Here is a 16,746-nt window from a genome sequence, read left to right as displayed (position 1 = left end):
AATTGTAAAACCTGACAGAAGTATCAAAGAACAAAGAGAGTTCTCAGGTGGACTGTCATTTTGTCCCTGCCCTGTTCAGAGATGTTCAGTGACCATTTTGTTGTGAACCAGCAAAGTGATCCTTTTATGTGATTTTCCAAAAAAGATGAAGCAAACCTGCACACTTATCCCACATTACTGAAAGGATGTTAGCCAAAAGAAAGGATGTGATAATGCAGTTATCCTACTATGTGATCAGGTTGAAGGGCCTCATCCTTGTTTTTAGTGCCTCCCAGTCCAAATATGGCTACTTTACCTCTAAGCCTTGTATGTGTGAAAGGTGTGAAGGGCATAGGGCTTTCTTCTAAAGAGATTGTGCCGTGTGTGTGTATGTGTGTGAGAGTGTGAGTATGAAAGGAAACTCTGCTCTTGAATTTCTCCCTAGATACATATATCGGCAGAATCATGCCACTTGGCCATCACTAGCTATATGAGAAGTTGAGAAATTGTGGGCCTAAGAGGAGAAGGTGGCTGTGAGTCTTTGTGTGCACCATTGCACAGTTCTGCCACAAGCTCATGAAGATTCACATGAAACAACATCATAGTTTTGAAATGACAGTGATCTTTCATGTTTTGTTACACCAGTTAAATACTGCTTTAAGTTGTGGATAACTTAATTATATGTAAATCAGGAGATACTGAGCATTTTGGGTTAATTCAGTGGATTTAGAAAAAGAAGAAAAATAGTAATTATTGCAAATGTGTTTCAGTCACTTGAAAACTTGATGCAACATTCTGAGGATAACCCGAATCAGATTCGCATATTGGCACAGACCCTAACAGATGGCGGAGTCATGGATGAACTGATCAATGAGGAACTTGAGACATTTAATTCACGTTGGAGAGAACTACATGAAGAGGTATGACGATGAGTTTAAACTAATTTGCATGAATGTCTAGCAAATACTTTTATGCCTCTTGGGCAAAATGAGGAATACTTTAAATATTAGCTCAGCTTCCAGACATGGCTGAAATATTTACATGTGTATTGTATCATTTGAGCTTACAAAAAATTTCTGAAGTGTGGGTTTTAATAGGAAACCAAGACATACCAAGTATGGTAACATGCTCAAATCCTCAGAAGAGTAAACAGTTAATCTAGTATTCAAAATCAGATCTTATCTGGCCATAGAGGTCTTTTCCTTATGCAAGGTTAACCAATATGTGTAGGTATCGTCACCTCTCTCTCTTTCTATCCAAACACATACACGTTTGTTATGGTGATATGTAATCTGTTAATAATACATGTGATTGTATGAGTACTGAAGATAGTGGACAGTATTTGTTTTTCCCGAATAATATTTTTATTTATATATAACAGAGTGGGTTTCCTATTTAAAAATTATTACACGTGGTGTTAATTTTTCAAATCAAAATTGAAAGAAAGTAAGATATTTCTCTTAATCACTTTTACATATACTCTTCCAAATCAAAAGTGGATTATTTGTCAAGAAAGAAAAAAAACTTGTAATGAAGTTTAGTTTCATATCCAGTTGCTAAGAGCATCTCTCAATGTGAGACACTGTTCTAAGGGTTGGTAATAAGTAAAAAAAAAGTTCCTGTACTTCAGTACTTAGAGACCTTGATTAGTTAAGCAAGGACATAAGATTTCTTAGTGTGTTCCAGGACATTAAACCAGATAATAGCCTTATAAGATGCAAAGCATTGAGGTAAAAGTTATAACAGAGGATTAGGGAACTTGGAAAAAGGGTACACACGTGTGTGGGTCAGCATTGGAAGGTATTTGGGGTAGCTTTGCTAGAGAAGATTAGTTGTAAACTACATTTTTAAATGAGTAGAGTAGAAGACAGCCAAATGGACAAGTGTAGGAGGGCAGTTTCAGGCAAGTGGACACCAGAACATGCAAACAAAGGCGAGAGGAGAAGAGGGGTGCCACGAAGTGATTACATCACCTCTGAGGAGACTGCCGAGTGGGTGGTCCAAGAGATAGGAAATTGCAAGCAGTGAGACCAAGTCAGAAGAATTACTCTTAGTTCAGTTGAAGGCAAGGCCGTTGGTGATAGCTACAGAGAAAATGTAAAACCCAGGAGAGCATCTGGATTTCTGATTTAGGTGATTGAGTATCTGATAGGTTTCAGAAACAACTTTGAGAAAGTAAGATAAAAAAGCAAGTTTGGAAGTGAAAGATCTTGTGTCATTTTTTACTCCCATTGAGCCTGACATGTCTGCTTAAGTTTGATATTAACCAAAAGCAACCCCTAAGTCAGGCATGGAGGTGCTGGTAGTTTATTTGGGAGATGATACTAAGAAGGACAAATGAGGACGTGGGGAGAGTGGAAAATGAAAGGTTGGAAGGTGATAAAGGATACTTTTATGAATGTGTTTCCACTACAACTTACTGGGCTCAGTCCCACCGGGAGCTTTAAAGAAATCATGTAGAACACCAGTGTCAGAGAGCATGCTTTTTAGAATTGTCCCACTGAGCTAGTGGAGGCTGGAACATTTATCTGGCAATTTTCCTCCCTTTGTGTTTGAGGATTCCTCTTGGGTGCATAAAATCCCAGTACTTCTGGGATGCCAAGAGCAGTAAAATTGAGAAACGCAGGTGCCCAACGTGGGAACCTAGCACTGTGTGCCCACACTGGCCACCAAAGCTACAGGTGAAGTCAGAGGTTCTGAGGTGAAGGGGTAATGTGGCAGGGTGTCAGCAGAGTCTGCGACAGTATTTATGGAGGACCCAGAAGGGGGTATTCCATAACTCAGTAAGAAAGAGAGATGTAGCCCTGAAGTTAAGATCATGACTCAGACTAGTTACACAGATAGGGGATCTGTCAGGCTACGTGCCACTTAAAACTGTAGAGTTCATGAGGTCACCTCACAGAAGCCGAAAGAAAAAGAATCATAGCATTTTGGAGTTATACCCCAGATGAAGTTTTTGGCTGAGGAAACAGTGTCTACAAAGGAGACGAGAAGAAGTGATCAAAGAGGGAAGAGGTTAAAACCAGGGTGCTTAGCAGGAAGCAGTTTATAAAGAGGAGTCATAAAAAACTGGCAAGTATAGTAGAGAAGCCTGGGGAGATGAAGAGGTCACTTCTGACCTTTACTATAGCAGTTTTGTTGGAGTTCTCCTGGGGATAGAGAGACTCTGGTGACAGTACGTTCCAGAAGACTTTGGAGAGAAGGAAGGGGGAAAGCAACTGTGCGCTGTCCTTGGGAGGAGCTTGGCTGTGAAGGGAAGGAAAGGTCCTAAGAGGGGTGGTAGCTGGAAGGGTATACAGGGAACCTGTTGTTATTTATGTGGGGAAGAAGTTTGATCATGTTTCTACATTAGAAAGAAGTCCTGAGTAGCAAACCTCCAGACAGTCCTTAATCCTGCACTACCTTTGTTGAATAGTCTGTTCATTCTTTCTCCATATCAGTGTAAGGGACTGGGGACAGGGAATAGGTGATTCTAAACAGTCCTTTGGCCCTTGACTCTATCAAACTATTGGGCGTGAGCAGAAGTAGATATCCCAAGGTGGCAACTAGTTCAAAAATCATTTAAATTTGGGTTTAAATATGAAATTGGAATGTGCTTATATTCATATTTAAATGTTGGTGTCAGGTTAGAAATTGTACTTTAAGCAAAAAAAAAAAAAATCAAAAGGCACATTGTAAAACTGAATTGGCTAAGCTTTGAAAAGGCCCCAATTTTTTTTTTGGAAAGGCCCGAATTTTATTCTTTAACAATTTTCAGTGTCTGCTTATTCTGTTCTTAGGAGTACACCATTTATGTAGTACTCTTGCAAACCTCTTGTAACACAAAAACTACTTACGTCTTTATATTTCAAATGTTTTTGTTGTGGAACTTTTTATTTCCCCCAAATAAATAGTAATTCAGCTCAACAACAAACCTTGATTGAATACTTATTCTGCTGTATCCAAAGTAAATTTTAAAACATTGAATATTGCATCAGAAAAACTGGGGTTGGAATAATCTCTTGTATTAATTAGGATCAGACAGGTTACAGAAACTACACAGTAACTTGAACAGGGAAAGTTTAATACAGATAAGTATTCATATTTACTGGGAATTAATTTTTAAGAGGAAATAGAAGAGAATTCAAAAGAATTCCCTAGAAACAAGGATAGCACCTAGGGAAGGAAATGATTTGCAAAATGAGGAGTTCTGTCCAAAGCTGAGATTCAAACCTGTTTGGAGTGTGTCTCCAGACCATGAGATGGCAAAGAAGTTCCCTGGGGACCTAACTCAGCTAGTACATAGTCAGTGGCTGAGTCTTGGAGTGGGATGCTTACAAAATTCATAGGGAGGCAACCTGTGAGGGATGCTTTTGGGTTTTCTTGGAAGCTGGATAGAGTGCCTGTTGGACTCACTGGGAGGCTATCTGCAGTAAGTGCTGCTTAATTTAGGGAAACCAGCTTGGATTCTGGGAGTTCTGCCCATGATTATGCCACCCAGGCTGAATTCACCACTGGAATATCTGCTGAACTTGTCAGAAGACAACTGTAGAGGGTGTTGCTAAGATCTGTGGGAAAGGGGAAGAGATGAGGTGAGCTCCACTGGGCATCCCACAGGGCAACCCAGAGCCGTAGGAGCAAGAAATAAAAACACACTGAGCAGAGAAACCTTTACCTCTCTCAGTGTTACTCCAGCACCCTCTACTGACAAAGCTTAGCATCATGCCAGCTAGCAAAGAAATAATCCAATATCACCAATAGATGAATATTGAAAGACAATAAATTGATAACTTGCACATCCCCCTACAACTCATTGGCTATGTATCCTTGGGTAATATTCTCAAACTTCCATGTCCTCATCTGTGATAACAGATCTTTTTTGAAGGGTTATCCTGAGCAAAACATAACATACTACATGGAAAGTGCTTTTAGTTTTTACCAAAAACAATGTGTGTATCTACCCTCAAAGCAGTGTGTGTGAGTGTGTGTATGTGTGTGTTTGTCCCACCAAAGGCAGGGACAAATACATATATTCCATCATGAAAAACAATGAAATACTCACACGTCTATATTTGAATAAAATGCAGAAGACTAACAAGAGGACTTTTTATCATCCTCCAAGTCTTAGAATTGAAAGTGGTTTTTCATTTCTCCTTCAGTAGTTAATTGACCAGAATGCTATAGTAACAATAAATAAACTTGAAATAAACTTGAAAACGCTATCAGTCCTGGCTATGCTTATATAAAATATTTAGCCAATAATAACTTGAGAGTAATTTAGCAATGCAAATAAAGCATGTTTGGTGCCTCAGAGCTTTGATGAAAAACACATCATGTTAGAGATAATATCCTTGTCAAATTCTGTTGTGCTAGTCTTTCATATGCTGCTATGACTTTAAAAATAAGATGCTGCGTTAAAAGAATGGGTATTAACAGGGTTTTCCTATTTCTCAGGGTATAATCTGGGTACTTTAATCGATTCTAAAGTGCTAGGTATATAGAGAAACACCTAATACTTTGTTAGCTAAGCCAGTTGTATGTCCCACTGAAGCTTTAGTTGAAAGGACTGGGGTTTTGATGCAGTTGCACATGGAGCCTTGGGATAAATTAGCTAAGGACCTGGGGACATAAAATAATTACAGTAACAGTTTTTTAAATTGATTTTTTAAAAATACATGTTGTACATTAGATTATTATAGTGAAAAAATCTGAATTTGTTTTAAGATGTAAGTTTCTTGCTTTTTTTTTTTTGGCTGAAGAAAAATAGTTTTCCATTTTCCAAAGGGCATAAACAAAGTGCCTTTTCACGTGAAGATAAGCCTTAGCCCATTTTCTTCTCAATTAAATGCCTATGTCAGAGGTTTGTGGGTTTTTTTTTTATTGCCTACCTAATGTTTCTTATAGCTGCAATTATGCAGAGCAAAGGTAACATTCAGTTGCCTGTTAAATCAATCAAACAGCCAGAGTTTTTATTGCCTATGAATATTTAAAAGAGATATGCTAGATCCTATTCCTAATTTCAAAGTGTGAGTTTGCATTCAGAGAAGTAATAAATTATTTCCATTCCTTGAAAAGGCATCTTTCACTCTTCATAATCATATGGTACTATATTTTCTACTCAAAGTAATGATTTGAGAGATGGTTAGCAAACCAGGAAAAAAGAGCTCGAAAAATTATACCAAATGATCTAATTTTTCAACTTATTACAGAGTAACCAAGCTACAGAAGATGTGTTAGTGATACAGCAAACTGTATAATAATAGCAATAATAATATAACTGTTACAAAGGCTCGGGCACTGCTCTAAACGTCGGCCGTGCATTTTCTTGTTTGTTCTCACAGTACCCGCATGGTGTAAGGCTTTCTACATTCCCATTTTATAGAAATGGAAAGAGTAACAGAGACCACAAAACTCATAAGCTTAGACTCAAGTCTCTTTGCTCTTGGAGCCCGGGCATATGACTGGTTGACCTCACTACCTCCAATCTCAGTAATCATTTCTTTATATTAAAAATAAAAACTGCCTGCTAAGAAGTGAATATTGCAAGAAACCTAGTCTCCCAATTTCAAAGGAAAGCTTACAGCATGAGCTTAAAAGTATTAAGGATGACTCATTTCTAAAAAATTTAGACTCATAAATAGTAAAATTACATATTTAGAAGTCCAAAGCTTTCACCAAATAGTAAAATTACATATTTAGAAGTCCAAAGCTTTCACCAGCTCTCTTGATTAGTGATTATTTCATTTTTCTTGTATGTTGTTAATGCCCCCATTTCTGTCCTTCTCAAAATAATCTATAAATTTTTTCAACCTGTCATTAAATAGCAGACAGTGAAAGAGAAGAGGCAAAATCTAAACTGGTTAATGCTGCTTTAATAGTAACTTTCATGATAGCTTGAGGGACCCATGAATTGTTCTTGTAATTATGACTTTGAATTGGTCACTCAGTGTCACATCTACCTTAACATAAAAATACCAGAATAGACATATATTGAATGAAGGAAAACTGTAAAGTAATCCAGGAAAATAAGTGACAGTGTATCAGTCATGAGGTCAAAAATTTTATTAGAAAGCCATTTGCCTAATAAAAAATTATGCTTTATCATTTCATCAGTATGTTTACTTCTCAGAAAATATCAGTATATAATAATACAAATAGGAAAAGCTACTATTTATTAGGTACATTTTTATGTCTGTCCTTGTGCTAAGCAATTATAAACAGGATTAAACTCAATCCCCACGTTATTTTTATGAGGTAAATTTGATTAGGTCGCTTCACATATGTTGAGAAGAGGCTAAGTTCCATTCCCAAGGATGAGGCAGATTGAATATTCTAAAATGCTCTCTTCAAACCACCAAGATGCTGGGAAATTTCCAACAAATATGCTTTGAAATATTTTTTCTCTTGCAAGGAGCTATGAGTAAACCTTTAAAGGCCAGGACAAAAAGTAAATTCGGATGAAACTCAAGCCATAAAAGTAATGCAGCTATGAGCACTGACCCTTGTATTGCCTTTGTGCTAAGAGCTAATGCTAGAATCCCAGATTTTGGTCAGATAAAGCCATTTGATAGGATAGAAATCTAAACCTTAGGCTTAAGCAAATGGGGGGAGGTGAAGAGATTCTACGTAAAACGGGTTATAGCTTCAGCAGAATGATGGACAAGGGAATATTCTTTCTGTCTTGAAAAGATACCAATATAAAAATACATCTCTCTCTCTTTCCACTCTGAATATAAAAGTAATAGAATAATTATAATCATTTGAAAGTGTACAACCATAGGTTTATTCTTGTGAGCATATTTTTTTCACTAAAGGTTATTACAAGATATTGAATATAGTTTCCTGTGCTATACAGAAGAAATTTATTTTTTTTAAATATATTTTTATATATAGTGGCTAACATTTGTATCTCAAACTCCCAAATTTATCCCTTCCACTCCCTTTCCCTCGGTAATCATAAAATTATTTACTATGTCTGCGAGTGTCTCTGTTTTGTAGATGAGTTCATTAGTGTCCTCTATTTCTCTTTTTTTTAGATTCCACATATGAGTGATATCATATAGTATTTTTCTTTCTCTTTCTGGTTTATTTCACTTAGAATCATGATCTCTAGGCCTATCCATGTTGCTGCAAATGGCATTATTTTATTATTTTTTATCGCTGAGTAGTATTCCATTGTATAAATATATCACAACTTCTTTATCCAGTCATCTGTTGATGGACATTTAGTTGTTTCCATGTCTTGGCTTTTGTATATATTGCTGCCATGAACTTTAAAGTGCATGTATCTTTTTTGAATTAGAGTTCCCTTTGGATATATGCCCAGGTGTGGGATTGCTGGATCATATAGTAAGTCTGTTTTTATTTTTTTGGCAAATCTCCATACTGTTTTCCGTGATGCGACTGACAAAGGTTTAACTTTCAGAATATATAAACAGTTCATACAACTTAATAACAAAAAAACAAACAACCCAATCCAAAAATGGGCAGAAGACTTAACCAAACAATTCTCCAATGAAGACATACAAATGGCCTATAGGCACATGAAAAAATGCTCAGTATTGCTAATTACAAGAGAAATGCAAATCAAAACTATATCACACCAGTCAGAATGACCATCATTCAAAAGTCCACAAATGATAAATGTTGGAGAGGGTATGGAGAAAAGGGAACCCTCCTACACTGTTGATTGGAATGTCGTTCTGTGCAGCCATTTTTGAAAACAGCATGTCAACTCATTCTCTAAAGTTCTCAGGCCAGAAATCTTAAGGTAATCTTGAGCTCTTCCCTTTCTTCACCAATCTCTCTCCAGCTGATCTGAAAGGTAGTCTTAGCAGATCTAAATGTGGTCTGTCAAGCAATAAGAGTATATATGCCACTCATATTTTTCTTTATGAACTAGGTTCTTTGAACTTCAGTCATATTCAGTCTACTTTTAGATGTCTTTATACTTGCGTGTCCTTAAGGAAAAAAATGTCAAATGTCTTTTTCTATAAGTAGGCTGTCATGATAAAGAGATGATATTAAACCCATGCTCAAGATGATTACAGAAGCCAAATATTTCTTTCACGTGCTGTTCCTTCACCTGTTTTACTGTTCAAGTATAATTTTAAGCAAAACCATTAGGCCAATAAGAATCGATCTGTATATTAAATTACTAATCAGATTACTTTCATTTCATTTCAGTTTGCACTTTATAGATGTGTCAAATAAATACCTCGTACATCTTAAAATTAATTATACCATGTTATGTGTACATTATGTCTCAATAAAGCAAGAAAAAAAGAATAAGCATGCTTTTGAAAATGAAAGAAAAACACATTTGGTGATGATAAAAATCAGAGAGAAGGCCTAGTGCCTTAAATAATAGGGCAGAGTTAATTTTATGCCTTATTGACTTTCAGGGCAGTGAAGATTTGAGCATGTTTGGAATATGAGGGGAGAGCTTACAAAAATATGTACTTAATATGTAAAAGCGAAGTCTTACAGAATATATGTGAGCAAATGGAAGGACAAACTTTGAAAGTGGAAAAAAAGAGAATTGAGATAATATGAAAATATTTTCAGGAAAAGAGTATGAAGACTGAGAAAATTTACTCATGAAAGACTTCATACCTGAGAGAGTGCTGCCTCTTTTTTAGGATGTGTCAGGTTGGTGGCATGAAGTGGGGATGGAAGACTAGAGAACTGGTGCATTTGACAAAGTGAGCATGGAAAACACTTGGAATAGGAGCTCTCCTGTTGTAAAGCTCATTTCAAAATAGGCAGAAGTATTAGTGAACAATACAGTAGATTCAGTACTAGTTAGTAAAAATAGTTTGCAATGGAAACAGTTATGCCGTTATCTCCCATTGTTTTCAGCAAAATAATCATCTTATTAACAACCACACGCATACAGACAAGTAGACAATCAAAAGAAACGAGACTTTTATTTCCATTATCTTCAGTTAATCTATCCCCTATTTGTATCTGATTATATCCTGAAACAACTATGAGACCGGTGCTTGGAGTCTTATCTTGCAATTATATTCATATTTGGAAGTCATTCATTTGGTATTCATTTTTCTTCCACCAGTATGTCACTGTGTCCTGGTGCCTCTAATTTGAATTTCATGTATTTTTGTAAAAAAATATTTCTCTCACTTATCCAATTTAGTTTAGACTCGTTTTTTTATTGAATCACTGTCAGTTACAATGTGTGAATTTCTGGTATATAGCACAATGTCCCAGTCAGCATATATATACACATATTTGTTTTCATATTCTTTTTCATTAAAGGTTATTACAAGATATTGAATATAGATTCCTGTGCTATATAGAAGAAATTTCTTTTTTAATCTATTTTTGTATTTAGTGGCTAACATTTGCAAATCTGAAACTCTCAAATTTATCCCTTCCTACCTCCTTTCCCCTGGTAACCATAAGATTGTTTACTATGTCTGTGAGTCTGTTTCTGTTTTGTAGATTAGTTCATTAATGTCCTCTTTTTAAAAAAATTTTTTAGATTCCACATATGAGTCATGTTATATAGTATTTGTCTTTCTCTTTCTGGCTTACTTCACTTAAAATGACTATCTCTAGGTCCATCCATGTTGCTGCAAATGGCATTAATTTATTCTTTTTTATGGCTGAGTAGTATTCTATTCTATAGATTTACCACAACTTCTTTATCTAGTCATCTGTCGATGACATTTAGGTGGTTTCCATGTCTTAGCTATTGTAAATAGTGCTGCTATGAACACTGGGTGCATGTATCTTTTTGAATTAAGGTTCCCTCCAGATATATGCCCAGGAGTGGGATTGCTGTATCATATAGCAAGTCTGCTTTTAGTTTTTTGAGAAATCTCCATACTGTTTTCCATAATGGCTTCACCAAACTACATTCCCACTAACAGTTCCCTTTTCTCCACACTCTCTTGAACATTTATTGTTTGTGGACTTCTGTATGATGGCCATTCTGACTACTGTGAGGTGATACCACATTATAGTTTTGATTTGTATTTCTCTGATAATTAGTGATATTGAGCATTTTTTTCATGTGCCTATTGGCCATTTGTATGTCTTCATTGGAGAATTGCTTGTTTAGGTCTTCTGCCCAGTTTTGGATTGGGTTGTGTGATTTTTTGTTGTTAAGTTGTATGTGCTAATTGTATATTCTGGAAATTAAGCCTTTGTCAGTTGCATCATTTGCAAATATTTTCTCCCATTCTGTAGGTTGCCATTTTGTTTTGCTTATGGTTTCCTTTGCCGTGCAAAAGCTTATAAGTTTAATTAGGTCCCATCTGTTTATTTTTGCTATATTTCTATTTACTGGGTAGACTTCCCTAGGAGAACATTGCTGAGATTTATGTCAGAGAATGTTTTACCTATGTTTTCTTCTAGGAGGTTTATCATGTCTTGTCTTATATTTAAGTCTTTAAGCCATTTTGAGTTTATTTTTGTGTATGGAATGAGGGAGTCTTCTAACTATTGATTTCCATGCTGCTGTCCCGTTTTCCCAACATGACTTGCTGAAGATCCTGTCTTTTCTCCATTGTATATTCTTACCTCCTTTGTCGAAGATTAATTGCCCATAGGTCAGTGGGTTTATTTCTGAGCTCTCTGTTCTGTTCCATTGATCCATATGTCTGTTTTTATGCCAATACCATGCTGTTTCAATGACTGTAGCTTGTAGTATTTTCTGAAGTCTGGGAGGGTTATTCCTCCAGCTTCATTCTTTTTCTTCAATATTGCTTTGACAATTCTGAGTCTTTTGTGATTCCATATAAATTTTAGGATTATTTGCTCTAGTTCTGTGAAAAATGTCCTGGATAATTTGATAGGGATTGCTTTAAATCTGTGGATTGCCTTGGGCAGTATGGCCATTTTAACACTATTGATTCTTCTGATCCAAGAGCATGGGATATCTTTCCATTTCTTTAAGTCATCTTTAATTTTCTTAATCAATGTTTTGTAGTTTTCCGTGTATAAGTCTTTCACTTCCTTGGTCAGATTTATTCCTAAGTATTTTATTGCTTTGGATGCCATCTTAAAAGGGATTATTTCTTTACTTTCTTTTACTGCTATTTCATTGTTAGTGTAAAAAAATGCAACTGAATTCTATATGTTACTCTTGTACCTGCTACCTTGCCGAATTTTTTTTTTATCAGCTCTGTTGGGTTTTGTGTGGAGTTTTTAGGGTTTTCTATATGTAGTATCACGTCATCTGCATATAGTGACACTTTTACCTCTTCTTTTCCACTTTGCATCCCTTTTTTTTCCTCTCTCTTGCCTGATTGCTGTGGCTAGGACTTCCAAGACTATGTTGAATAGTAGTGGTGAGAGTAGGCATCCTTGTCTCATTCCATATTTTAGTGGGAAGGCTTTGAGTTTTTCACCATTGAGTACTATGCTTGCTGTGGGTTTGTCATAAATAGCTTTTATTATTTTGAGATATGTTTCCTCTGTACCCACTTTGGTAAGAGTTTTTTGTTTTTTATCATAAACAGGTGTTGAATTTTATCCAGTGCCTTTTCTGTATCTATTGAGATGATCATGTGATTTTTGTCCTATCTTTTGTTTATGTGGTGTATCACTTGATTGATTTGTGTATGTTGAACCATTCTTGTATCCCTGGGATGAGTCCAACTTGATCATGATGTATGATCTTTTTTATGTGCTGTTGGATAGTTTAGACTCTTATTTCAACCTTATAGCTATTGGCCATTTTCCCCAAATTATTGTAATCAGGATCAGATACTTTATAATTTTTAGGGACAGAACAAAAAAATGCAGGCTCCTTGTTTTAAAATTAAGAATCTCAAGACAGTTATAACAGAACATGAAACCAAGCTTAAGTCCTAGAAGTATGGAGTCTCACATGACTGCCAGGTTAAAAGCCCATGATGCCAGCCCCAATTGTCATTTTATACATTTGGTAAATTTTACGCCTAAATTGCTTTTAAAGTTATGCATGAGTTACAGAACTTCGACTCGTTTCTGCAGACCATTGTTTGAAAATATTTCACTGAAAATGCTCGACCAACGATAACTGCTTTAATATTTTGAAAGGTACAATTTTACTCTAATTCTTAGAATGCTAATGGATACAGCTTCTAGGATTACATTTTTTCCACGTTTTAAATTTGATGCCTTCTTTCTTACATTGGAAGAAGGATATTTAATGTATTGAATTCTGACTTTCCTAGGTTGAATGCTCTTTGATAAAACTATTATCTTTAAATAAAAGTGCACCATAAGCAGACTGTTATGCCAAACATCTGTGTTCAAGGTGTCTTTATTTTTGAGCTGAGTGGTCGAATATGCAACTTGCCCTCATAATAATTTTAGTTGAATAATTGGACAAGAGTTACTACATTTTGAAAGAAAAATCTCAACTGTGTACTATTTACACATGGGTGATAAATCCAATAGCAAAGCCCTCATTAATGTAAGAAAAATAGACAAGACAGTATATGCTTTTTGTTTTTTAATTATAAAATAGTTTTTCTCCTCTGTTTGCTGTATCTGCTTTTTTTAATTTAGGAAGTTCATATATTTGTCACTCTCTCTGGTTCTTGACACAGTGCTCTTAAAATGCTTCTGTATAGAAATGTTAGGAAAAACATTTGTTCTGATGTTTAGTCTTCGACTTCAGTTCCTGCCACAGAGTTCTTAAGACCTTTGTAATTTCCTGAGTGATAGGAGCATCTGACACTAAGCTCCTTGTAATTTACCAGGTGATAGGAATATCTTTTGTTATAATGAGGTTGCTCTTGGATGGTAGCTCCTGAAGGAGGACTGGTCTCTGGAAAGATCAAGGCATAATTAGAAGCTTGGAACTTTCTTCCCTACTCTCCATTCTCTGGAGAGGGAAGAAGGGCTGGTAATGGAATTGATAATTGATCACACATATGTGATAAAGCCTCCATTAAAAATCCCAGTAGTATGGGGTTCAGAAAGCTTCCAGGTTGGTGAACACATCAACACTGGAAGGGTGACATACTCTAACACTATAGGGACATAGGCTCCAGTGCTTGGAACTCCTCCAGACATTACCGTATATACCTCTTTAGATGGCAGTTTATCTGTATCCTTTATTTTTTATTCTAGTTTTATTGAGATATAATTGACATACAGTACTCTATAAGTTTAAGATATCCAGCATAATGATTTAACTTACATACATCATGAAATGATTATCACAGTAAATTTAGTGAACATCCATCATCTCATATAGATGCAAAGTTAAAGAAATAAAAAATTTCCTAATGATGAGAACTCTTAGGCTTTATTTTCTTAACAACTTTCATATGTAACATACAGCAGTGTTAATTATATTTCTCATATTGTACATTAATTATATCCCTAGTGCTTATACTTGTGAATTTGTACCTTTTGAAAGCATTTATCCAGTTTGCCTCCTCCCCACCTCTGGTGACCACAAATCTGATCTCTTTTTGTATGAGTTTGTTTTTGAAGTATAATTGACGTAAAACACTATGTTATTTTCTGTTACACAAAAATAGTGATTCAATATTTCTATATACTTCAAAATGATTACTGCCATTAAGTCTACATATGATATGTTTCCATACAAAGATATTACACAGTTATTGACTATATTCTCGACACTGTACATTTCATACCTGTGACTTATTTATTTTGTTGAAAATTTGTACCTATTTATCTCCCTCACTTCTTTCTTTCTACTCCTCAACCCACTCCCCTACTGTATCATCTTTTGTTACCTGAGAAATGTATCTTTCTTTTCCTATCATCAGTTGTGTGGCTCTTCTTCTAAAAAAATTGAAGTTTTTTAATGTTTTATTTTTTTAATGAAGGTACTGGGGATTGAACCCCGGGCCTTGTGCATGCTAAGCATATGCTCTACCACTGAGCTATACCCATCCCCCCTCCCAATTATGTGATCCTTAATTCTTGTGTTTAATAACATTTTAACGTGCAGATTGTATTTTGAGTTTAATTGCCCTCTATTTTTTAGATACAGAAAGTGAAATATTATATAACCTTCAGAAGAACAGAGGTCGTTCATAAATGAGTTTCATTCTTACTTTAATCATCATGAATCATGGAGATTTATTTTTTGTTTTGTTTTTTAAGTAGCAATTCTATAATTATCTTTAAATACAATTTACCCTACTTCAGTAAATAGTGTTTCCTGGGTCATTTGTATTGACATTTCTGAAATGTTTTTATAAGACAGCAGTTAAAATGTTTTTGTCTGTATGCATACCAAATATAATACAGTCACTTTCTTTGATCTAAACGCGAAGGGATACATCAACACACATACACGAATGTATATTTCTGTATATATTTATATATAAATATAGATACTTATAGTTTCATTGTATTTTAATACATAATTAACATTTAAATATATATTCACACTAGACAAGTTGCTTTTAATGCTTTGAGAGAGCTTTAAAATCTTTATGACTGAGAGTGAATACATTTATTTATTTAAAAGTATATTGTCTTGAAGTTTCTTATAATTTAGTAGTTGAACCCTTTCCTCTACAGTTGGAATAGCAAAAGAGAGAGTTAATATATAAATGAAAAAATCTGATATTAAGACCTAAAACTAATCAATTGCAATAATTAAATTAGTAGTATAGATTGGTAAAGTAGCATTTTAGAAATGAATTTTTATATAGAAATGTTTCCTTTAATTTTTTTATATGTACATTTTCATAAACATCCCTGAGAGTTTTCTCTTTTTGTAAATGAGACTTGAGACTTTCGTATAACTTTTACTTCTGTCCATCGTTCCTTACAACTAATATTTAAGTCTTACAAAATACTATTCTCAAGGTAAAGATTCATCTATCTCATCCATCTTACTTTACCACTCTAGATTCTTTTTAAACTGATTTTCTTTTCAAGTAACTTATAGATTCTTGGGTTGAAGGATCAAAACTGGCCTTTAATATTCAGACAAATCTGCACTAAAATTACTTGGTGCTAGTAAATAATAGTTTCATTTTTTAAAAAAGAAGGAAATGGGAGAAAGAATGATCAAGAACATTTCCTTACAATGTATTCTAGTATCTTAGAGCAATCCATGTATGGGATAAGGAATAAAAATATTTTTCAAATTTATCAAGCTGTTTTTTTTTCAGTCATGGAAAACACATATTCATTAGGAAGTTTCCATTGAAAGTATCAGAGAAAATTGGAGAAGTGCTTTCTTGCTTCTGTTTTACCAAGTTCCTTACATTTTCTGATCTGTATAAAGAAATGGCCAATTTAGTAGTATTCTGTCCTTTCCTCTTCTTTGTTGGGAGCCCAATTAATTGCATTTATCTGTTATTATTTAATTCTTGTTTAAGGCATCTTTTCTTTCAAATTTCACTCTTGATAATTCTTTTCAAATCTAGCTAGTCATCAAAATCACACAGATGGAAGGGTTATAGGAACTTTAGGTTATACGTATTCCCTGCTGACTCCCTTTGAATTTCTAATTTAATAGAATTTGATTGAGACTGAAAACTGTATTTTGAAAAGTTCCTCTAGATTCTGATGATTATTCAGGTTTGGAACTCTGACCTTGACCTCTGCCTGAGCATGAATTGTTTAATGGCAGTCCACTTTGCTAATGTGACCTAGGTCTCAGATTCATTCCCAGAGTGACCATTAACTTTTTCATGTCCAGCCACTGCTCATTAGAGCTGAGTGATCTCTTTATTCCATAGATGAAGCTCCTTTTCAATTCCTGAACAATTAAACTGAGCATGGATAAAAATGGTTCTCCTTCAAGGCCACAGTCTCCTGCTGGAGTAGAAT

At 35.0% G+C, this 16,746-nt stretch overlaps 1 protein-coding gene across 3 annotated transcripts in view; it reads left to right on the top strand.

Moving 5' to 3' along the window:
• Window positions 1-16,746, top strand: part of DMD (dystrophin) — a 1,854,428-nt gene that overhangs the window by 688,819 nt on the left and 1,148,863 nt on the right. For all 3 annotated transcript variants that reach the window (XM_031673322.2, XM_072956638.1, XM_072956633.1), the window contains one exon: window positions 750-899. In XM_031673322.2, the coding sequence (XP_031529182.2) occupies window positions 750-899 (150 nt within the window). The remainder of the gene's footprint in view (window positions 1-749; window positions 900-16,746) is intronic.

This window comes from Vicugna pacos, chromosome X (assembly GCF_048564905.1).
Source record: "Vicugna pacos chromosome X, VicPac4, whole genome shotgun sequence".
NCBI lineage: Eukaryota > Metazoa > Chordata > Mammalia > Artiodactyla > Camelidae > Vicugna > Vicugna pacos.
This window is presented reverse-complemented; position numbering and strand designations above follow the sequence as displayed.